Source organism: Galeopterus variegatus, unplaced genomic scaffold (assembly GCF_000696425.1).
Source record: "Galeopterus variegatus unplaced genomic scaffold, G_variegatus-3.0.2 Scaffold2341, whole genome shotgun sequence".
In the NCBI taxonomy this organism is placed as follows: Eukaryota; Metazoa; Chordata; class Mammalia; order Dermoptera; family Cynocephalidae; genus Galeopterus; species Galeopterus variegatus.
Genome location: NW_007728452.1, coordinates 42,708 through 68,262, shown reverse-complemented (window position 1 = coordinate 68,262; position 25,555 = coordinate 42,708). Strand labels below are relative to the sequence as shown.

General features: G+C 33.0%; 1 protein-coding gene across 1 annotated transcript in view; it reads left to right on the top strand.

Moving 5' to 3' along the window:
- Positions 1-25,555, top strand: part of SI (sucrase-isomaltase (alpha-glucosidase)) — a 196,473-nt gene that overhangs the window by 137,517 nt on the left and 33,401 nt on the right. The window contains exons 26-35 of the mRNA XM_008581385.1: positions 1,910-2,065; positions 12,860-13,066; positions 15,445-15,599; positions 17,056-17,224; positions 18,793-18,889; positions 18,991-19,103; positions 19,202-19,327; positions 20,761-20,889; positions 21,654-21,764; positions 23,495-23,557. Of these exons, the coding sequence (XP_008579607.1) occupies positions 1,910-2,065; positions 12,860-13,066; positions 15,445-15,599; positions 17,056-17,224; positions 18,793-18,889; positions 18,991-19,103; positions 19,202-19,327; positions 20,761-20,889; positions 21,654-21,764; positions 23,495-23,557 (1,326 nt within the window). The remainder of the gene's footprint in view (positions 1-1,909; positions 2,066-12,859; positions 13,067-15,444; positions 15,600-17,055; positions 17,225-18,792; positions 18,890-18,990; positions 19,104-19,201; positions 19,328-20,760; positions 20,890-21,653; positions 21,765-23,494; positions 23,558-25,555) is intronic.

The following is a 25,555-nucleotide window of genomic DNA, read 5'->3' as shown; positions in this document are numbered from 1 at the left end:
TCTCTCTCTCTCTCTCTCTCTCTCTCTCTCTCTCTCTCTCTCTCTCTCTCTCTCTCTCACTTCTTTCTTTCTTTCCTTTTGCTGCCAATATTCTATTTTAGCTGATTCCAATTTGTATTTTCATATCCATATTAAGAGGACTCCTTGCTACTTCTCCTTTCCTATTGCATTTTCTCTTGGATATTGCTCCTACATAGGTCTTCCTAGTGCTTTTTATACCATTCTTCTACTCTGAACTCTAACTTACCTATTACATTCAACAAATATTTCAAATGTTTTAGCTTTTTATTTAAGACAATTTAAGATATTAATTTAATCCATTTATTCAATCATTCTCCCTGCTCCCCCGTTTATGAACTCTCATTATCCTTAGAACTTTTTGTCTACTCTTTTCCCTTCCTGTAGAAGGTCTTTCTTATCTTGTGATTTTCGTCTCTTTTACCAGGTATAATAGAGAAAGAAGATGAGTCACAGTATTGGGCTGTAATTCCAGCTCTGCTATTTGTGTGTTGAAGCACATTAAATTCATCTCTCATTATCTAAGCTTCCTCATCTGTAAAATGTAACATTTAAATCATAATGTTGATTTAGGTAATAAATTAATGTATTTAAAATGTTAGAAATAGTAATGATTCAAAACCTAAAAGTGATTGTTTTTTCATTTACTTTTCCGCCATTTAGGTAATACTAAATTATTAGTAACATCAGCATAAGTAAACTTTTAATCATTTGAGTTATAGAACATTGTTTTATAATATTGTTTGACTCCTAAGCCATATGGCCCAGAGGTTATCACTTAGCAAATTTCAGAAAAAAGTATGGTTAATTATTTTTAATTTAGTAAGCATATTATGGTGTGTGGATTTGATAGCACTAAGAATAAATCAGTATTGTATAATACAGGCTTATTGAGAACTTTTTGACTATAATGAAGATTATCAAGGGGGCATAATACAGATATCATTTTATTTGGTTATTCTGCAATATCAATTTATATCTGTGTCTATTTTTACTTTACTTTTATGTTTATATAAGAATATACACAAACACTAGTAGATCAACCTTCCTAATTCTGCTGTGCTTAGCTGATCTATATATGAATTTCATTCCTCAATGTAGATTTATGAATGTAGGTTTGGTGGATATCAAAAAGTAAACTAAGCCTATGAAAATCTGTTTGGGATAAATATCGCCCATGTTATTCCCAAGGTATACAAGTGATAACCAAACATAACTTTGCAATATCCCAATAAACTGTATTTTTTTTTCTTTTTTGCATAATGCCATATTATCTCCCCTCCAACTTGTTCCTCAAACATTGTAAGTAGTGGATACAACTAGGAGCAGAATTAAAGGAATATGTATTCCCCTCTTCTGTCTCTGAGAGCCTCCATATCAACCAAAAAGGTCAACTTTTTCTTTACTGTGTATTCATTGAGGGAACTAACATTTATTTCATACATACTGTGTCCAAGACATTGCATTTGGTGCATTACATTTCACATCTCATTCATTTTGCATAGCAACCCCTCTCAGTAGGAGTTAGTATTCCCATTTTACAGGGGAAGATATTGAGGATAATACAGAATATACAATTTCCCCAAAGACTCATTAGCATTAAATAGCAGAACTGAGAATTGAGCTCATGTCTGGATTAAAAAGATAGTGCTTTTCATCCATATTGTACAATCTCTCATAGCTTTCCCGTCTTAAGGTCTTAGCCATTTCAGTGGCGTCACACTTTTCTCCTTTCTATTCTGTTTTTCAAGTTTTATATCAAAACTATTAATGATTTGATCTGAAGAATTGCTGTGGCTGCCACATTTAGTAAAATGTTCAATATTTTTAAATTGTCCAATGGTCAGTAATAATCTTTAATTTTTTTCTTTTCTCATTTTTGTCTTTGAAGGTTCTCCTAATTAATGGTCTCAACTTTAACCTTGGAGGAAACTTTATCGTTCAGTGGAATCAAGTTTTCTCAGAAAATGACACGTTTAACTGTTATCCAGATGCAGACACAGTAGATGAAGAAAAATGCATACAACGTGGCTGTATATGGACAACGGTAATAAAAATTTAAATTCTGACTCATGATATGGTTTTAACATAGCATTTAAATATAAACATAACATATTATAATTTTACACTGCAGTATATGAACTGTATTCATATAGATAATTTGGAATTTATTTTAACAGCTCTGCTAGATAATTCATCTTTACCTTAATTAATTTTCCAAAGACATAGCTTAGTAAATGCTAGGCTAAATGAATGTATAGGTTGCTTTCCAGGTATTTGGAATTATGTAACTTTATTTAATAAATGATATTCTGTTTATTGCTCTTTATTAGATATTGGCTATGTCTGACTAGCTCAATTAGGTAAGATATTATGCCAGTAACAAACAATCTTTCAAAAGCATTGTCTCCAGTTACTAAAACTTAAGAAGTTGAATGATGGGCTATTTCTGTTCCACTAAGAGGTGATAATTTCCGGCCAGTTATTTTGGCCATTATTTCAACAGAAGGATAATGGTTTATTTTATTATTTTATTTTATTTTATTATTTTATTTATTTTATATTATTTTACTTTATTTTATTTTATATATTTTTTAAATTTTATTTTATATTTTATTTTGTCAATATACAATGTGGTTGATTATTGTGGCCAATTGCCGAAACCTCCCTCCCTCTTCTCTCTCCCTCCTTCCTCTCAACAATCCCCTTTCTGTTTGCTTGTCTTATCAACTTCAAGGAATCTTAATTGTTGTGTCTTCTTCCCTCCCCAACCCCCAGGTTGTTTGTGTATTTATTTATTTATTTTTAGCTCCCAAATAAGTGAGAACATGTAATATTTCTCTTTCTGTGCCTGACTTGTTTCACTTAATATAATTCTCTCTAGGTCCATCCATGTTGCTGCAAATGGCAGTATTTAATTCTTTTTTGTAGCAGAGTAGTATTCCATTGTGTAGATATACCACATTTTCCATATCCACTCATCTGATGATGGACATTTGAGCTTGTTCCAACTCTTAGTATTGTAAAGAGTGCTACGATGAACATTGGAGAACAGATATCCCTTCGACTTGATGATTTCCATTCCTCTGTGTATATTTCCAGCAGTGGGATAGCTGGGTCATATGGTATACCTATGTGCTATTGTTTGAGGAACCGACATACCATTATCCATTGAGGCTGCACCATTTTGCAGTCCCACCAACAATGTATGAGAGTTCCTTTTTCTCCACAACCTCGCCAGCATTTATCATTCACAGTCTTTTGGATATTAGCCATCCTAACTGGGGTAAGATGGTATCTCAGTGTGGTTTTGATTTGCATTTCCTGGATGCTGAGTGATGTTGAGCATTTTTTCATGTGTCTGTTGGCCATTCATATATCTTCCTTTGAGAAATGCCTTTTTAGCTCTTTTGCCCATTTTTTAATTGGGTTGCTTGTTTTATTCTTGTAAAGTTGTTTCAGTTCCTTGTATATTCTGGATATTAATCCTTTGTCAGATGTATTTTTGCAAATATTTTATCCCACTCTGTTGGTGGTCTTTTAACTCTGTTAATTGTTTCTTTTGCTGTGCAGAAGCTTTTTGGTTTGATATAATCCCACTTGTTTATTTTTCCTTTGGTTGCCCATGCTTTTGGGGTTGTATTCATGAAGTCTGTGCCCAGTTTTATTTACTGAAGTGTTTCTCCTATGTTTTCTTTAAGAAGTTTTATTGTTTCAGGGTGTATATTTAATTATTTTTAGTATAGTTTAAAGTCAGGTAGTGTTATGCCTCCAGCTTTATTTATTATTATTATTATTTTTTTTTTTTGCTCAAAATTGCTTTGGCTACACGTGGTCTTTTGTTATTCCATATAAATGTCTGGATAGTTTTTTTCCATTTCTGAGAAAAATGTCATTGGAATTTTGATGGGGATTGCATTGAATTTGTAGATCACTTTAGGTAGTATGGACATTTTCACAATGTTGATTCTTCTAAACTAAGAGCATGGGATATCTTTCCATCTTCTTGTGTCCTCTTTAATTTCTCTCAGCAGTGGTTTGTAGTTCTCATTATAGAGATTTTTCACATCCTTGATTAACTCAATTCCTAAGTTTTTTGTTTGTTTGTTTTTGGTGGCTATTGTAAATGGGCAACCTTTCTTGATTTCTCTTTCTACATGTTCACTATTGGAGAGTAGAAATGCTACTGATTTTTTTTTGTTGTTGATTTTGTATCCTGCTAATTGGCTGAAATCATTTATCAACTCCAAGAGTTATTTTTGTAGAGGCTTTAGGCTGTTCAATATACAGGATCATGTCATCTGCAAACAGGGACAGTTTGACTTCATCTTTTCCAATCTGGATGCTCCTTATTTCCTTCTCTTCTCTGATTGCTCTGGCTAGTACTTCCAACAATATGTTGAATAGGAGTGGTGAGAGTGGGCATCCTTGTCTAGTGCCTTTTGTTAAAGGAAAAGCTTTCAGCTTTTCCCCGTTCAAGATTATATTGGCAGTGGGTTTATCATACATGGCTTTAATTATGTTGGGATACTTTCCATCTATACCTAACTTATAGAGAGTCTTTGTCATGAATGAGTGTAAAATTTTATAAAATGCTTTTTCAGCATCTATAGAGAGGATCATATGGTACTTGTATTTGATTTTATTGATATGGTGTATCACATTTATTGATTTGCATATGTTAACCAACCTTGCATCCCTGGGATGAATCCCACTTGATCATGGTGTATAATTTTGCGTATGTGTTGCTGTATTCTGTTAGCTAGTATTTTATTGAGGATTTTTGCATCTATGTTCATCACGGATATTGGGCTGTAGTTTTCTTTTTTAGTTGTATGTTTACCTAGTTTTGATATCAGGGTTATGTTCACTTCATAGAATGAGTTCGGGAGAATTGCCTCTGTTTCAATCCTTTGGAATAGTTTGTAGAGAATTGGTGTCAATTCCTCTTTGAATGTTTGGTAAAATTCTGCTGTGAATCCATCTGGTTCTGGGCGTTTCTTTGTTGGGAGCCTTCTTTTAACAGCTTCAATCTCTTTTATTGTTATTTGTCTGTTCAGATTTTCTACACCTTCTTGGCTCAGTTTTGGTAGCTTGCATATGTCCAAAAATTTATCCATTTCCTCCAGATTTTTAAATTTCTTAGCATATAGTTGTTTGTAGTAGTCTCAAATAAGTCCTTTTATTTCAGATGTATCAGTTGTAATATCCCCTTTTTTATTTTTAATTTTTGTTATTTGAATCTTCTCTCTTCTTTTTTAAGTTAGCCATCCTAATGTATTGTCAATTTTATTTATCTGTTCAAAAAACCAACTTTTTGATTCATTGATCTTTTGTATGTTTTTTGGGTTTCAATTTCATTAAGTTCTGCTTTGATCTTAATGATTTATTTTTGTCTGCTAACTTTGGGTTTGGATTGTTCTTGTTTTTCTAGTTCTTTACGGTGAAGTGTTAGGTTGTTCATTTGCCATCTTTCCATTCTTCTGAAGAAAGTACTTAATGTGATAAATTTCCCCCTTAGTAATGTTTTTGGAGTATCCCACAGGTTTTGGTATGATGTATCATTATTTTCATTAGTTTCAATAAATTTTTTGATATGCTGTTTGATTTCTTCTTGGACCCATATATCATTAAGTAGAATGCTGTTTAATTTCCATGTGCTTTTATAGTTTCCAGAATTTTGTTTGTTATTGATTTCTAATTTTAATCCATTGTGGTCTGAGAAAATACATGGGATAATTCCAATTTTTTTGAATTTGTTGAGACTTGATTTGTGACCTCGCATGTGATTTATCCTGGAGAATGATCCATGTGCTGATGAGAAGAATGAAAATTCTGAGGTTGTTTGATGGAATGTTCTGTAGATATCTGCCAAGTCCTATTGGTCTGGAGTATTGGTTAGATCTTGTGTTTCTCTGCTGATTCTTTGCCTAGATGATCTGTCCAATATTAATAGTGGGGTGTTCAGGTCCCCTGCTATTATGGTATTCATGTCTATTTCCTTCTTTAGGTCTAATAGAGTTTACTTTATAAATCTGGCTGTTCCAATACTGGGTATATATATTTATGATTGTTATGTCTTCTTGATGGATCAATCATTTTATCATTATGTAGTGGCCCTCATTATCTCTTTTTATGATTTTCAGTTTAAAGTCTATGTTATCAGATATAAGAATAGCTACTTCAGCTCGTTTTTCATTTCTGTTTGCATGGTAAATCTTTTTCCATCCTTTCACTCTTAGTCTATGTGAGTCTTTATAGGTGAGGTGGGTCTCTTGAAGGCAACATATAGTTGGGTCCTCCTTTTTAATACAGTCAGCCAGTCTGTGTCTTTTGATTGGGGAATTTAATACTTTTAGATTAAGTGTTGTTATTTAAAGGTGTTGATTTACTACTAGCATTTTATTGATTTTTTTTTTTTTGGATGTGTTAAGTGTCTTTTGTTCCTTTCTTTTTGATTTACTGTTTGTTTTCTGTATTTGTTCGTTCCTTGGGTTGTAGATAGCCTTTTGTTTGTTTGTTTGTTTTCTCTTCATAGATGCCATTTTTATTATACTAGTGGGTTTTGATTTTTCTTGAGTTTTTATGGCAGTGGTAGTTATTTTTCAGGTATCAAACCCAATACTCCCTTGAGAATATCTTGTAAGCATGGTCATGTGGTTGTGAACTCCTGCAATTTTTGTCTGTCTGAGAAATATACTATTTGCCCTTCATTTCAGAAGGATAGCCTTGCAGGGTAGAGTATTCTTGGCTGGCAATCTCTGTCTTTTAGTATCTTGAACATATCATCCCATTCCTTTCTGGCTTTTAGGGTTTGTGATGAAAAGTCTGATGTTAGTCTGATTGGGGCTCCCTTATAGATTTGATGCTTCTCTCTTGCAGCTTTTAAGATTCTCTCTTTGTCTTTGAGTTTAGCCAATTTGACTATAACATGTCTTGGAGAAGACTTTTTTGGGTTGAATATATTTGGGGATCTTTGAGTTTCCTGAATCAGAAAATATGTGTCTTTTCCAGTACCTGGGAAGTTTTCTGCCACTATGTTGTTGAATATGTTTTCAATGCAATCTCCTTTTTCCTCCCCTTCTCGAATACCCATGACTCAGATATTTGAGTGCTTAAAGTTGTCTGATATCTCTTAGATTTTCTTCAATGTTTTAAATTCTTTTTCTTTCTTTTTTTTTTTTTTTTTTGTCTGCCTGTGTTATTTCAAACAACCCAGCTTCACAGTCAGAAGTTCTCTCTTCTGCTTCTGCAAGCCTGCTGGTTAAACTCTCTGTTGTGCTTTTTATTTTGATGAATGAATTGCAAGCTCTGCTACATTCTTTTTCAGGGTATTGATTTCCTTGTACATTTCTTCTTTCAGGTCCTGTATACTTTTCCTCATTTCATCATGTTGTCTAGCTGAGTTTTTTTGTATCTCATTTAGTTTCCTTAGAATTGTCACCCAAAATTCCTTGTCTGACATTTCAAGGGCTTCTTGTTCTATAGGATCTAAATCTTGACAGATATTACCCTTTGGTGGTGTACTTTCTTGATTTTTCATATTTCTGGTGTCTTTCCTTTGATGTTTAGTCATTGTCGCAGGGATTTCATGGTCCATTGGTTTGACAATATTTTCTGGCTAGGATGCTTCTGGGGCTTCCACTTTGGTATGGCTGCCTCAGTATTTGCTCGGTTGCCCTCTAGTGCCTTGGGTGTGTGGTTGCCTCAGGTCTTGGGCCTCTCAGGGGAGGTGCCTCTGTGGTCAGCATGCACTGGGCTGGGCTGGGGAAGGAATTCGGGCTGCAGCGGTAAGGCGTACCTGCTGGGTCGTGCGCTGGCACCGCAGGGCCTGTAGTCTGGTGGAACTTCCGCTTCTCCAGCTGGGTTCCTCTTTGATCCACATGCACTCAGCTGGGCTGGGGATGGATTCGGGCAGCGGCAGCAAGGCCTACCTGCTGGGTCATGCGCTGGCACCGCAGGGTGTGTGATCTCCACAGAGCTTCCTACAAAACCTTTTCCAGGCCTGTCTGTACCTTGCAAAGGGCTACAGCACCAGATCCGGTCACCTGGAGGTCCCCCATGCTATGGTTCTCCCAGTGGCCACACTGTCCGCTGAGGATAATAGTTTTGAATGACAGACATTTTTATCCATGTTACAAGAAAATAACATGGAAAATGTCCCCTCTTTCTAAGCTTGTTTTTTCAAATTTTGTGCTTTTGGTTACATTAGTGGATTTTGTCAGCAAAAACATTTATTTCACATAACTAGAGATTAAATGCATATCACTGAAAAGAGTCAAGACATATCTGCTGGCAACTTCCCATAAATTTCTGTAGTTTTATGGGGAAATACGTACAATTTCTGCCTCCAGAGAAATTGTCAAACTGTCACATCCTCCCGCACACCCACTCCCGCCACCCCTTTCCTTTCCATCACTTGATAAAGCAGAATAATCTTTACCATTAGGAAAGATTAAGGAATAATTGAAGAAAAGAAGAAATGAGGAGGAGAAAAGATTCTGAAATCAGTGAAAACCAAATAGTGAAGTATCTTTCATTTCTCCAGTAAAAGTAAAAAATTTTACTTTTCTCAGAACCATTTGTATTCTAGCCCCTTACATATTCTTAAGTCAAGGAAGTGAAGCTTTAAAATTAGGATGTCAGGCCTACGAAGGTTATTAAGCTTGATGATGTATGGTGCAGATATACTTCCTGTGTTTCTTTAGACAACACTGTTTCTTCATTCATTTATTTAACAAATACTTATTGAGACCTAGTATGTTCTAGTCACTATTCTAGGTGAACAAAATAAACAAACTCCCCTTCCCTGGTAGAATATATATTCTAGGGTGAGGAAACAAATGAATAATAAGAAAATTATGTGTTACGTAGGATAAGTACTTTGGAAGAAGTATAGCAGAAAAGAGAAAAGGAGGAAGAATACCAGTGATGTAATTTTAATGATTGGACAGGGAAGGTTTCTTTGAGAAGTTGACGTTTGTTCAGAGAGATGAAGGGAAGAAAGGAATGGCATGATATTCTAGAAAGAAGAATCATCAACCTGAAGTGCATCTGAAGTAAGAATATACCTAGTACAGTTGACAAATAGCAAGAAGGACAGTGTGTGTGAACCATAATTAGTGAGAGGAAGAACCCCAGGAGATGATGTCATAGATCATACAATCCTAGGTGAATGGAAACAGAGAATGCAGATCTATCACTTTGGCCATTTTGGGGATTAAGAATTTTACTCAGAGATAGGATGCTATTGGAAAGTTTTGAGCAGAACAAGTGAGAAGATTAAACTTCCATTTTAATGGGATCATAATGGCTGCTATGTTGAAAACAGACTTTTAGAGGATCACGGCAGGGAGACCAGGAAAGAGGCCTTTGTAATAACCAAGGCAAAATAACATTGGTAGACTGAGCCAGGGTGGTAATGGTAGCATTAGTAAAAAAATTGTGCTTATTTTTAAGATAAAGCCAGTTTTTTTCTTTGATTGGATGTATTAAATAAGAGAAAGAGAAGAGTAAAGAATGCCTTCAAGTTTTTGATTTGAACAACTGGAAAAATAAAAAAAAGGAAATTGATATTTACAGACTTTGGGGAAACTGTGCTGGGGACAGGCTTGGAAGGGAGGGTTATGTTTTGGACACATTAAGGTTGAGATGACCAATAGAAATCCACATGCCACTGTCCAGATGTGAGATGTATTTAAACTAATAAAATTGAGAATTTTATATCACAGGTAAGTTTTAAAATTTAGAGTCAGTACATGTACGTATGTTTAAAGGTATGTGATGTGATAACATTATCAAGGGAATGAGAATGAATAGATAAGAGAAGACTTTAAAGACTAATGCCTGGGTCATTGCAACATTTAGTCAGGAAAATGAGGAGGAACAAGAAAGAATATATAAAGTATTAAGCTGAAAACAACATGTTGGATTCTGGAAATCCCATGAACAAAGCATTTTAAGATGAAGGAAATGATCAACTGTGCAAGTTATGCTTATACGTCAGTAAGATGAAAACTGGAAACTGACATTTGGATTTGGTAGCATGAAAGTCTTTGGTAAATTTGAAAAAAAAAAAAAAAAAAAAAAATTATCAAATGGGTCCTGTGGGCTAGAGACCTGGTCAGTGGGAGTTCAAGGGGAACGAAGGGATAAATCGGAGACAATGTGTATGGTGAAATCATCTATCTTTTGCTGTAAAGAAAGCAGAAAAATGGAACAATAGTTGGAGAAATCAGTGAGGTGACAGTTTCTTTTAACTTATATGTAGTAATTGTACATATTTATGGGACATATGTGGTAATTTGATACAATGTGAAATGGTTAAATGAGGGTAATTGGTATATTCAACACCTCATACATTTATCACTTTTATTTTTTTGTTGAAACATTCCAAATCTCTTCTAGCCATTTTGAATATACAGTAAATTATTGTTAACTATGACCACCCTGCTGTGCTTTCAAATGGGAGATATAAAATCAATTTATGCTATTAAGATAACCTACAATAAATGTAATATTAGTGCAACAGGAGAGAGAGTGGAGAATTGAGGGAGAAATGTCTTTGCAGACAAGGAACTGGATACACAAATGAAATGGCTAATGGCTAACCTTAGAGGTAAGATAGTACATATCTTGCAACAGGAGGTGAAGATGTGGGTTAGCGAGTAGATAAGGTATTTAGTGCTGATTTTGCTCTGATTATTTTCCTTTTCATATTTAAATAACAAGAAAACCGTTAGGTGACCATGAGAATAGGGCAGAATCTGTTGGTGGTCAGAGAAGAAAGGAAAATGCAGGGTAGTGTGCTGGTGAATGAACTAGGGAAATAGAGTATGATTGCATCATTAGGACCCACTGGGGCTTTCATGGTTATATAAAGAGAGCAGTCAGCATGGTTGTGTATATTTCTCAAGCCACATTCAACCGCACAATTTTAGGCATTGAGAAGATAGAGAATAGACTTTTTTCCCCAGGATTGGTGTTTTGCAACTGAGTACAATAAAATGCTAATGAGGTGCAGATAGATTGATGTTGTATGAAAAAGTGATTTTAGTGATTGAGAAAAGAAACAAGCTTGTTAAGGAGGGAAGTGAAGACATCAAGGGATGAGAAACAAATAAGAGTTGGATGGTGTATTTACTCTGGCTGTGGTTACTCTGTGCAAAAACCTTCATAGTAAGACATTATTGACACTTCCTAAATCACTGAAAATTTCAGGAAAAGATCTTACCTAGAACATCGAAGTACCTTACTTATTCTTCAAAATCATCCCTGTATTCACCTAATTTCACATTTGTACTTAAAGCTGACATTAGATCACATGAACTGTAAGGGTCTTACTGATCTAATGTCATCTGAAAACCCCAGAAGTTTTGTTGCAGGTGGTAATTTAGCTACTTCTAAAATATATAGATATATGTGAAGAAAAACATGTTTAAGTATTTAAAAAAACTATTCAAAGGTATATTATATTTGAAATTTAATCAGTTATATGTTAGTTGGGTAAGCCAAGTTTTTTAAAAATTATCTGTTGAATACTTAGCCCATAGGTCTTTATACTGTTTCCCTAAATTAAACAGCCTGATTATTTTCATACTAACTACAAAAATAGCAGTTCTGATTAGAACTATCAATAAGAAAGATATGACTTATTAAACAATAAAATGAAAGTGATACTGGACAGAAAGTTAGCTATAAGGGAGTCATAGACAGACTGAAATTTTCTAGTCAATCATATTCCTGGTTCAATTGGCAGGCACTTAATGCACTGCATTTGGAATGAGTACTGCTGTATTCCTATCAGTGAAAGATTGCTTTAAGCTGAGAGTATCAGACACCTGAAGTCTGACAAAGTTAAGCAAAACAGTACTTATTTTTCCTTTACAAATCCCAGGCCTAATATGATGGCATTTCAATGTCATCCATGCCCCAGGCTCTTCCATATTTACCATTTGGTTTTCATCTTCAAGGTTGTATCATGGCTTCTGCCATTTTATTTGCATTCTAGGCACAAGAAGGAAGATAGAAAAGTAAAAGACATCAGCTTATTAATTTAATCAGCCAATTCCCCATTCTTTTGAAGAGATTTTGGGGGTCTTATTCAACTTTTTCAAAAGTGACTGGGAAATGTAAATGAACATATTGCATCTTCTACCAATATAATAAATGAGTAAGGAAGATGGGGAGAATGGATTGTGGAAAGGCAACTAGCCACCAATGCCAAAGTTTGTAATTTTTTATCTTAGGCTCCCACCCCTACATAAACCAATCAGCTTTCTATAGAGCTACTTTGCACATGAAAGGCAAGTCAATATGAAGAGTAAGAATATGTACGGGGGCCAAGCCCGTGGCGCACTCGGGAGAGTGCGGCACTGGGAGCGCAGCCAGCAGCGCTCCCGCCGCAGGTTGGGATCCTATATAGGGATGGCCAGTGCGATGTACTCACTGGCTGAACATGGTGCGGCTGGTCACAAAAAGGACAAAAAAAAAAAAAAAAGAATATGCACGGAACCAAAATTTACAAAAAACATACTAATTTTTTACAGAGAATACAATCTAACTCCATTTATTGAGTTGCAGAGCTATGACATTTGATCATTCTGCTCTACTGTTATATTTTTAAGTAAAAATATAAATATTCTGCATAACATTTTAGTATATGGTGTCTCAGCTGGCATACTAGATATTTTGTTTTGCGATTGTTATTCTATTTTAGTATTAAACAATAAAATTTGTAAATCATAGAACATGTGATTAAACATAAGTCTGCCTTATTTTGTTAGAGTCAAATATCACAGTGCTTCCATTTTCTGGCAATGAGCATGCCTTGTGTTTTTAGGTTCCTTCGGGATCCAGAGCACCTTCATGTTACTTTCCCAGTGAATACAACTCTTATTTAGTAAAGTCAACTCAGTATTCATCAATGGGTATAACAGCTGACCTGGAAGTAAATACTGCAAACCCTAGAATAACACTACCTTCTGAACCCATCTCAACTCTTCATGTGGAGCTGATATATCACAAAAACGATATGCTGCAGTTTAAGGTAGGTATAATATAAACTATCCCAATTCTTGACTCATCTCTCGAGACAGAGATTTTGAGTAGATTAGGGGTTTGGATTTTTAATGTAATATTAAGGGTTAATAATTGGCTTTTTGACAGTTTGATTCTATACAAATAAATTTTTTTCCTACATGTCTCATAGGTAGGAACACAATAAATGAAGCTTCTCAGTTTTACTAACGTTGTGAATAATGAAACATACAGTGTGGACTAAAAAAAGTTAAACTCTTGTTAAATAGATAAATCACTTACAGTTGAACTATGTTGATAGTCCTGTTAACGTATACAAAATGGGATGCTTACTATTTCCATTATAGTTAAATAGTGGTCTGAATTTTTGGGCCAATGCGATAAGACATTCAAAAGAAATAATTTCTTTCAACTTTTACAGTTAATTTTTTTTTTCAACTTCAGAATTCCAAGGGAATCCATTAAGAAAACTATGGAAAATGATAACAAAGATTAGCAAAAAGAATGGATGCAAAATAGTATTTCCAAAAATATTTTCTTGGGCTGGCCCGGTGGCGCACTGCTACAGTGCACCGTTTGGGAGCACGGCGGCGCTCCCGCCGAGGGTTCGGATCCCACATACAGACCGGTTCCCACTCACTGGCTGAGTGAGGTGTGGGCGCAGCACCGAGGTTTGCAATCCCGTTGCTGGTCCCGGTCCGGTACGGGCGCGACACTGAGGGTTGCAATCCATTGCCGGACACGAAAAAAGACAAAAAGGAAAAAAATATATATATTTTCTTGTATATGATCATTCACCATTTAGAAGCTAAAAAGGTGGCAAATCCCATTAGCAAAATCAAATAATAATTTTAAAAAACAGTAATAACATAAAGAAATTATAGGAGTAAGTGAGCCATATGTAAGGAAAAAAACTATTAAAAAGTGTTAATAGATATTAAATAAGTGCTGAGAAAGTCTAAGGCAAATGTTATTTTAAAGTTAATTCACTTTAAATCAATTTATTATTTTAAAGTATTTCACTAGAAACCTTAAGTGGAATGTTTTTTGAGGCTTTGTAAAATAAACTTTAAGTTCATCTGGAAAAATAAACATATGGCAATATGTTTAAATATCTTTAAAAAGATGGGATGGGTGACAAAAATTTGCAAAATTAAAACAGGGTGGAGCTATTACTAGAATTGCTTGACAGTTTATTAAAACAGGATGCACAAAAGCATAAAGATAAGTATATGTGTATATATATATAGAGAATCTTAATATAAAACAAAGCAAGCTTCACAAATTAGTAATAAATAGGTTATTTAATAATTCATATAGAAAAGTGTATCAAATCATATGCTAAAATGAAATTTAGATCGAGTTTCATGTGCAAAAATCAAATATAAGCCTAGAACAAAATTTAGTTGCATATTTACCTCGTATTGGCTAGTAGTTTTTTTAAGCCTCAGGTACAAAGGCATAAATCCCATAGATAAAAATCTATATATTTTCAATAGAAATTAAATATGTTACCACATCAAAAAGCAGTATAAATAATTTGAAGAAAAAGATAGGTAAATATCTGACACAAATACAACATAAGGAAAGCAATTTCAATTCATACAATCAAGAAAAATATCAAGACCTCATAAGCACACATTTAACAGAAAAAATAAAAATTGGAAATAAAAACATTATGATATTTACACTCACTAAAAATCAAAGGAACGAAAAGCAAATTCAAAGAAGAGGAAAAATAAATGTTGAATGAAATGAAGAAAAATGTGCATCCTCATCAGCAGGGAAATAATTAACAATTAAAAAATGCTTTTAGTTTAATATAAATTAGTATTAAAGTATACACTATGGTGAGAATATTAATGAATACAATAATTCTTGAAGGCAGTTAACCAATAGATATAAGGACCCTAAAAATGTTAGTACACTATAACATAGTGCTATCACTTCTGAAAAATGTTTTGAGGAAATTAGGACATCAATAAACACAAATTAGAATTAACATTTATTGTACATTCATATGTGTGACAAAAAAATTGGAACAACTTCTGTGTCTAACCATGAATTGATAAATAATTTTGGTATATCCATGTAATTGAATATTTGGCTCTAAAATTTTGTATTTTTAATTTCTTATTAAATGGAAAAAGAATCACAAAACATTTTTTAAAAAGGTACAAAAACACAATACTCAATTTGATTTCATTATATATGTGTATATGGAATCCTATACAGATATATCAGCCGTGGACATAGAATTAGGAATTACATGGACAACAATTCTAAATATTCTTGTTTGAACCATAATTTAAATGATTTTATGACCTTTATATGCTATGACAGCAATAAGAACAAACAGTGTCTCTTTTTATTAACTCTCTGCAATAGATTTATGATTCCCAAAATAAGAGATATGAAGTTCCAATACCGTTAAATATTCCAACCTCTCCAACAAGTACTTATGAAAACAGACTTTATGATGCTGAAATCAAGGAAAATCCTTTTGGTATCCAGATTCGACGGAGAAGCACTGGAAGGGTTATGTAAGTGATAGAATTATTTGAGTTGAAATATATTTTAATTGTAGCTTAGGAAGAAAAAAGTAAGTTTATAATTTTCATAACCTTTACTGTTCTAGAGTAGCATCACTCCAGTTTTATTGTGTTAAATAACTTTGCCTCTTCTAGCATTTCTAAGCCAAATAATTAGCATACCCAAAGGACTATCATATAGAATTGGTCTAAAATTTCATTTACACTTTGGATGTGATCAATTTCATTGTTAAATATCAGACTTATTCTTCTAGTCAAGTTGAGAGCCAAAATCAAGACTCCCCTTGAAAAGCAAAACGAGTGTTGGTAAAAATAAGTAATTGGAAATGAGTTATGTAAATATTTTATTAGAACTGTTAAAATTGTTTATTGGGGTTGGAGTCTGATAGAGTTAATAATTTATCTGCTATGTACTTATGAAAAGAAATTGAGACACATAAATGTAGGTATATTTTTATTACAATTAATAAGTTTAATTTAAAATCGTCTTTGTTTTCATCAAAAGTGCTAAAAGCTGTAGTATAATGAAATATACTTTTATGTAATTTAAGCTTGCCATGCCATTCTCTAGGTGATGTTGTCAGAATATTTTCAGGTATTGGCAGGGTGGATAGAAATAATAAAGAAAACCATGTCTGCATTATTTTAATAATTTGTTGTTACAACATTTTTATTTAAAAGGCTGAGAAGCTAAGTCATTTTGTAAAAAAATCCTGGTGTAAGGACATTATTTATTGTTATTTGGGAAGCGTTATTCTCTATTAAAAAGTTTTTCAAAATAATTAATAAAATTTTGAATACATCCCAGGTTATTTGTTCTAATACTTCCGTTTCTTCTCTCTGACAACTGTATTTTCTTTTCCTTCTTATTTGTTCTTCTTGCACATGACTAGAATAACAATATATTCTTTGTAACACATTTCTTCACATAACACCAATTTTAATAAATACAAAGTAAAAAAAAACAAAACAATTGGGAGTAGTAACTTGGGATAGTTAGAAATTAAAATATCTATTATGCTTAAAGTTTATTGTAATATTGATTTTTTAAATTTTATATATAAAAAATTTATAGCGATTATCTCAAGGGAGCAGGAAAATGGACATCTTTCATTTCTGGAAATACATTACTGAGTCTTTTATAAGTTCATGTTAATTTTACTTTTAAAAGTAATACTTGTCTAAAGATAAACATGTATGATCATATTATTCCTATTATGATTCACATATGTACATATGAAACATATTTTACATATTCCTTGATTTAGGCAAAATAAAAATGTATTGGAGTAATTATCTATTTCCATTTGAAACCTGGGTATTATTAGATACATAGGGAAAGAAAGTATTAATTTTCAGATCACCTAAAAAATGATTACCATTTTTATTTGTGATATTATTTTGTATATATTTTTACGAAAACAGAATTGTTTTCTTTTGCTTTCAGTTGGGATTCTCACCTGCCAGGATTTGCTTTTAATGACCAGTTCATTCAAATATCTACTCGCCTGCCATCAGAATATGTATATGGTTTTGGGGAAGCGGAACATACAGCATTTAAGCGCGATCTGAACTGGCATACTTGGGGAATGTTTACAAGAGACCAACCCCCTGGGGTAGGTACCAGCATTTGACTATCCCATGAGGGACCTAACCATGTTTAGGATCCAAACCACAATTTACAGGCATGTAAAAAAGTAACTATAAACTACAGGTGAAAGTAGAGGATTGAATAGATAAGAAAGTAGAGGATTGAACACTTACTTGACTATGGTGAGAAACTGGGTTGTGACCTTTCAGATGCATAGAAAGAATATGCTGATTCAGTTTACCTGTCAAGTCTACATTTACTCCCAGCTTTTAAATAATAACTATTGAGGGTTCTTCTTGATTCCTTCCCTTCTTCTTTCCTTCCTTCCTTCTGTCTCTCTGTTCTTTCTTTTTTTTTTTTTTTGACTTTTAGATAATGATTTGATTCTAACTTTTTCCTTTATAACCCACAACTGCAGTTGTGCATTTTTGTGAGACCAAACAGCTAGCTACATCTTTAGAAAGTGTTTTTATATACTCATGACACTTTTCCCAAAGTTTTTTTCTTGTTAATGTAACACATTTCATGGATATTTAATAAACTGTTCAACAAATAATGTTAAGTATAAATATTCCAGACATATCATGAAAAAAATACATTTCCATTTTTCACGTGTGAGGTGTACTTAAAGGGTATATTCAGTAACAAACTATAAAATTTATACTGTTGCAACTATTTTTAAATTAAGTGTTCAAACAACTTTTATTTGTATCATATTATTCCCAACTTAGGTTACTGAAGGCTGTTTTTCATTTACACCAACCTGAAAAAATATGTTTTACTAAATTCACTTCCTAAAAACCATTCAACATTGGTACAGATATTACTAGGTTAGCATAATCTTGATTCTCAATATATAAAATTACTTTCACATGTTAATAAGTTACTGAGATTCAACTGTGGGACGATGATTAAATGTTTAAAAAATATAAAATGTATAAACTTAACATATTATTTTCTGCACAGTTTGATTATTTCATCACTTTAACCATTTCTTCAACATTTTATTATGGAAAAAGAATTGCCAGTTCATAAATAAATGAAAACATAAAACCTCTGGAAAGAAACTGAACTACTCCTAAAGCCAATGTTTTTCTATGTGGCAGTGTTTGTGGGTATTACTGTATATTCATTTGCATGCTCTAAAGTAGTAACAGTTCAAACGATAAAGAAATTATTTTCTAAGGGCCGGCCCGGTGGCGCACTGCGCTAGTGCGCCGCTTGGGAAGCGCGGAGGCGCTCCCGCCGAGGGTTCGGATCCCACATACAGACCGGTTCCCGCTCACTGGCTGAGCGAGGCGCGGGGGCAACACCAAGGGTTGCGATCCCATTGCCGGTCCCGGTCCGGTACGGGGGCGACACTGAGGGTTGCGATCTGTTGCCGGACACGGAAAAAAAAAAAAAAAAAAAAAAAAAAAGAAATTATTTTCTAAGAGAAATGCATTTATTTTAATTCAAGCATAGTTTGAGTGTGCTAAAAAGGGAACATTTAAATCCCAAGGCTCAGTCTAATACATAATTTTAAAACAGGATGAATTAAATTCACATGCTATTATTATTTAAATGTGTGTGTTTAATCTTTTTCTATTTCAGTATAAACTTAATTCCTATGGATTTCATCCCTATTACATGGCTCTAGAAGAAGAGGGCAATGCTCATGGAGTTTTGTTACTCAACAGCAATGCAATGGGTAAAACCATCACTTGTTTAATTTCTCATATTTTATGTGACATTTTCATAAACTAATATCTTATGTATAAATAAAAATGGAATCACATTTTGGATTTCCAGATGTTACATTCCAGCCAACTCCTGCTCTAACTTACCGCACAGTTGGAGGAATACTGGATTTTTATATGTTTTTGGGCCCAACTCCAGAAGTTGCAACAAAGCAATACCATGAAGTATGATTGCATATTTCCTTTAAAATACAAAAAGTTTTCTTTATAATATAAAATAATTCTCTTAGTTCATGCATAACAAAAAAAAATTTGTTTTAAAGGTAATTGGCCATCCAGTCATGCCACCTTACTGGGCTTTAGGATTCCAGTTATGTCGATATGGATACAGAAATACTTCACAGGTTCAGGAGTTATATGAAGAAATGGTGACTGCCAGGATCCCTTATGTATGTATATCAATTTTTAAGACAATGTTAAAGATGGAATATATAAAAGCAGAATAAAATAATTAAATGTACACTTTTAAATTATTTTAAGCATTTGGTACTAATGCTCAGTTTTTTAATAGCAACTTATGAAATCTTTCTACCAAGTTCTATGACCTTGATTTGTACTAAACAAGTCAATGTGCACTTGCTTTCCTCTCATAGCTATGGGTTGTATAGGTAGACACATTCTATAAGTTCTTTGTGTGTTATACTAAGAGTCCACAGGAGTCTATATCATCACTAATATGACAATTACAGAGAAGGATTTGGGGGTGAAACTGGGTGATTATTGCCTAGGAATAGATAATAGTTACAATGTATAATACAGAATGAGGAGCTTTGCCAAATATTCTCTTCCTGCAATGTACAGGAAACTAAATATTCGAGAGTATTAAAAAATGATCAGTCCTTGTAATGTTACTTTTTAGTAAAATTAAGGAATTCTAGGAATCTTCTTGTTAACACTTAAACATCGAAATACAGAATTCTTGATATATAAAAACTCAATCTAAGAAGAATCAAAAAGACCTTATTTTTAAGATATTGGTACTCATAGTAGAATCCAATATATAGTTTCTGAATACATTATTATGGGAAAATTGATTGTAAGGTTAATGATATAGAAATATGCACATGGAAACTTATTATAAAAAGTGAAGTTTTCTTATTATTAGACCTATTATATCAGCCATAATTTTTATAACTCTTAGAAGAAATCAAGCTAATGTCGATTAACAGAAAATAACTAACAAATTTGTTATTTAGGCCTACACTAAGGATTCTGTGATAAAATCCAAATGTTTGTTAGTTTACATACATTTTCAAATACTTATCTGTAAGCAATATTTTGCTTATTTAAGCGGGACTGTTATTTCAAAACTTTGATGGATAATACAAAAACAATCTTAGTTGATGGATTTTCTAATAGTCCTTTCTCTCCTTTTGCCAAATTAGAATTATTCAAAATTATCCCATATTTGCTTTATAGTTTCCAGAAATAGAACAACACTTGTTTCTGTATAAATTGTACAAAATTCCAATTTGCCATTTAACATTATTTCACAGCATCATAAATCCTTTACCCATGTCTTCCTGTTTCCTTTGAGAATTACATAAAATAAACCGATTTAGAAGAATTTTTCTTTTTAAATCCAAATTGCTAAATGAACTGTTAACAAAACATTTATATGAAGCTGTTCTTAGAATATTTTACATCTTTACATGCTACTTTCATTACATGAATACTGCATTACTTGATTGATTCTTTTTAGGATTAAGTGAAGAGGAATTGAAGCTTTCATATTGCTGTTACTTTCATAAGTATCAGAGAATATGATACTCTTACTCTTTTGCGTTTCTTACCTCACTGTCACAATTCTCCTATATTTCAGGATGTTCAATACACAGACATTGACTACATGGAAAGGCAACTAGACTTTACAATTGGTGAAAGATTCTCTGGCCTTCCTGAATTTGTTGACAAAATAAGAGGAGAAGGAATGAGGTTCATCATTATCTTGGTCAGTATTTATATTTTATATCTTATTTTCTTGGTTTTATTAATTCTTCTAAAATGAGGGAGAAAAAAAGGTGTCTCAAAATAAGAAGCTTATAACTTTGGGTTCTACTCCCAAACCTAAAACTTTCTTCCTATAGCATTTCATTTTATTTACATGGGTTGCCACCAGCTACCTTTGTAAATTTAGGTATATCTTTAGAGATCCAAATCTAAAGCTGGGAGTCAAAGACAAGCTAATTTTTAGTTATTATCAGGCTACAAACTGGTTTCAATTTGTGGAAGCTATCACAAAGTGATAGTGGATTTTCTATATCTATACAATTCTCCAGTCATTGTTCGGGATTGCTTCAGATGCTTTTTGTATTTAAAAATTTGTTTTCAGGTTAGTGATTCAGTGTGGAGAGTATTTTACCACTATTTTATAGGAAGCAAACTAGTCAGCCAGAAGTCTCACCATAGAAATAAAAACAAAACAAAATAAATACCCTAGTAAACTTGCTTCAAATTATAGCTAATGCATTTTCAAAAGTCCTTAGAATTTTCTTCTAAGGAATTTAGAAAACAATCTAGCTAGAACACTGATTGTTTTACTACTTGTCAATTCATGTGACAACACAATATTATGATATTGTGATGATAGAAAATGTATGATTATGGAAAAATGTATGATAATTATGATAATGTAATAATTTAAAATTATTGGTTGTTCAAGTGGCTATACTTTTATTCCATATGTACATTGTTTATATTTCATTTTAATTTTAGGATCCAGCAATTTCAGGAAATGAAACACAGCCTTACCCTGCATTTGAAAGGGGACAGGAGAAAGATGTCTTTGTCAAATGGCCTAACACCAATGATATTTGTTGGGCAAAGGTACTAAATTGATATCTTGAAATAGAATAAGTATAAAAATGCTATTTCATTGAAAGTTTCTATTTAATCAAAACATTTTAAAAACATATTCAGAGGGAGAGACATACAGAAATGTAAAGATTTAATAAACTAATAAAATAAGGTAATATATACTCTTTAATACAAATTATTACAAATTATTTTAATACAAATCAGTAGACAGGAAGAAAGAATTCATACAAGTCATGTGTCCAAATCCCATTTGTTTCATCTTTAAACTGTATTTTATTATATTTCTTAGTACCATTCCTGTTATAAAACTACCATTAGCAATATGGCTATTCATTGTTTTATGAGTCCTTTAAATGTTTGTGTTTCTCTTAAAAATATCACAATAAAATCAAGTGCTTCTAAAGGACTATGTTTATGATCTTAACTTGGATGAGGAATATAATTCACTGTATTTCATATAAGCAATAACATTCAGACCTAACTCTATGAATATATTATTAAAATATCTTAATTTGGCTTTCACATGAAACAGTAAAAAATGCAATAGTCATAACTAGCATTAAAAAACACCACAAAATCCCATAATGGGAGACATAATTAAGTACAATGTGAGATCCTTATGGCACCTTCGACCAAAATTAAAACATTATTGATAATAATGTAAAATTCAAACATGGTCTATAGATTAGCAAATTGTATTCTATCAACATTAATTTCTTGGTTTTTATAATTGTACTATGGTTTTATAATATGTTAACAGGGGAAGCTCGGTGAAGGCTGTAGTCACACTCTAGATACACTTTTTGCAGCTTTTTTTTAAGTCCCCAAATATTACAAAATAAAATAGTAAAATAAAATAGAAAACAATCATGATAAAATTAGTGAAACTTTATAATGTTTTAAGAAACATGCAAGTAAGTATAGTATATTGGCCACAGAGGGGGATTATGTTTCCTTCCTACTTTCCCCTCATTCCATATGTCTACACATTTTCTAAGATTTCTACCCACTTTTCCACTATTCCCTAACAGCTACTAAGCCCTTGTAAATAATTAGTCTTTTGGGAATTATTTACATTTTTTATATGGGACTTACTCACTTTGACAACATAGATTCAAATTTCAAAGCTTTCCCCACGACTGAATTTGGGCTGTGTTTTGTGTGTTTCTGGTATGAGTAGAGGAGAACATTGGTAGGTAGTGAGGCAGGAAAGGGTGGGGGTGGGGTGATTTGGGGCAAAGGGAAAGAAGGATTGAGTGTTAACGGTGAAAATCAATGAGATATTTGTCTCAGCATGACACTATACAATCAGATCTTCAGCTCCTTTCAAATAAAAAATATTTATTGCTTTTAGTGTTTAATCCTGGAGTAATTCTAGAAACAATTCTAATAGTTCTAATATATCACGCTAAATTAAATTCAGTATATGCTTTTCATATTATTTCTTGACCAAAACTTTTGGTTGCATACATTATTTCCAAAAGCAATAACTATCACAAAGGTTGGAAATTCATTCTGGAATATACCTTATTAAAGAGTAGACTAATAAAGAAAATGGGAATAGTTTGCAAAAGATACATATATAAAACAAAACTGGAAAAAAAAATAACTGAAGGAATTACATACCTGGGGATCTTGAATTTGTAGTATTCTAATACCCCATTACACTTTATTTACATCAAAATCACATAAGACTAAATTTATTTTGAACTGTTTATTTCATTTTTTCTCTCTTGCAGGTATGGCCAGATTTGCCCAATGTAACAATAGATGAAACTCTAACTGAAGATGAAGCTGTTGATGTAAGTTTAACACTGGTTACCTATATAACTAAAAGAAATTCAGAACTTGGACTTGATGATGATTTTAACCAATAATTCAATTTCAATAATTTCCTTAAAAATGTAAATGGCTTTTATTTTTAAAGTATCTGTATCAGACTATATGTGGATCATATTTACCTGTGTTTTCCTAAATACCAAAGTGTCAGTCACTCTATTGAGCAATTTTATATTTTACTTTATTTAATACAAGCAATTTTTTTATTTAAAAAAATTATGATGATACTAACACAGTGTGTTTAAGATCAGAGCTGAATTAAATGAAATGAAGCCCAAAAAATGATACAAAAGATCAATGAAACAAATAGTTGTTTTTTTGAAAGATAAATGAAATTGGCAAACCTTTAGCAAGGATAACTAATTAAAGAAGAGAGAAGGCCGGCCCGGTGGCGCACTGCTACAGTGCACCGCTTGGGAGTGTGGCAGCGCTCCCGCCGAGGGTTCGGATCCCACATACAGACCGGCCGCTCACTGGCTGAGCGAGGTGCGGGTGCAACACCAAGGGTTGCGATCCCGTAGCCGGTCCCGGTCCGGTACGGGCGCGACACTGAGGGTTGCGATCCGTTGCCAGTCACGGAAAAAAAAAAAAAAAAAGACAAAAAGGAAAAAAAAACAAACAAAAAAAACTCCTATCAGAGCAATATAAACTTTGCTAAAATCACAAAAATTGGAAATGAAAAAGGTGATACTACAACTGATACATCAGTTATACAAGGAATCATTAGAGACTACTATAAACAACTATATGCCAACAAATTTGAAAATCTGAAGGAATTGTATAAATTTATGGACACATACAAACTACCAAAACTAAGCCAAGAAAATATAGAAAATCTGAACAGGCCAACAGCAATAAAAGAGATTGAAGCTGTTATCAGAAGTCTGCCCAATTAAGAAAAGCCTAGGACCGGTCAGGTTCACTGCAGAATTCTACCAAAACTTCAAAGAGGAATTGATACAAATTCTCTACAATCTATTCTAACAGACCGAAACAGAGGCCATTCTCCCAAACTCATTCTATGAGGCAAATATCACCCTGATACTGAAACTGGACAAAAATACAAAAAAAAAAAAAAAAAAAACCCAGACAAACAAAGAACAGAGGCCAATATCCTTGATGAACATAGATGCAAAAATCCTCAATAAAATATTAGCAATCAGATTACAGCAACAGATCAAAAAAATTATACACCGTAATCAAGTGGGATTCATCCTAGAGATGCAAGGTTGGTTCAACATATGCAAATCAATAAATGTGAAGCACCACATCAATAAAATCAAAGACAAAAACCATATGATCATCTCTATAGATGCTGAAAAAGTGTTTGACAAAATTCAACATTCATTCATGATAAGGACTCTCTATGAGTTAGTTATAGATGGAAAGTATCTCAACACAATTAAAGACTTATATGATAAGCCCACTGCCAATATCATCCTGAACAAAAACTAGAAAAGGGTGCCCAGTCTCACCACTCCTATTCAACACAGTGTTGGAAGAACTAGCCAGAGCAATCAGAGAAGAGAAAGAAATAAAGGGCATCCAGATTGGAAAAGATGAAGTCAAACTGTCCCTGTTTGCAGATGATATGATCCTATATATTGAACAGCCTAAAGCCTTTACAAAAAACTCTTAAGAATTGATAAATGATTTCAGCAAAGTTGCAGGATACAAAGTCAACACACAAAAATCAGTAGCATTTCTATACTCCAACAGTGAACATGCAGAAAAAGAAATCAAGAAAGCTAACCCATTTAAAATAGCCACCCCCAAAAATAGATTACTTAGGAATAAAGTTAACCAAGGATATGAAAAATTTCTACATAGAGGACTACAAACTGCTGTTGAGAGAAATTAAAGAGGACACAAGAAGATGTAAAGATATCCCATGCTCTTGGATTGGAAGAATTAACATTGTTAAAATGGCCGTATTACCCAAAGTGATCTGCAGATTCAAT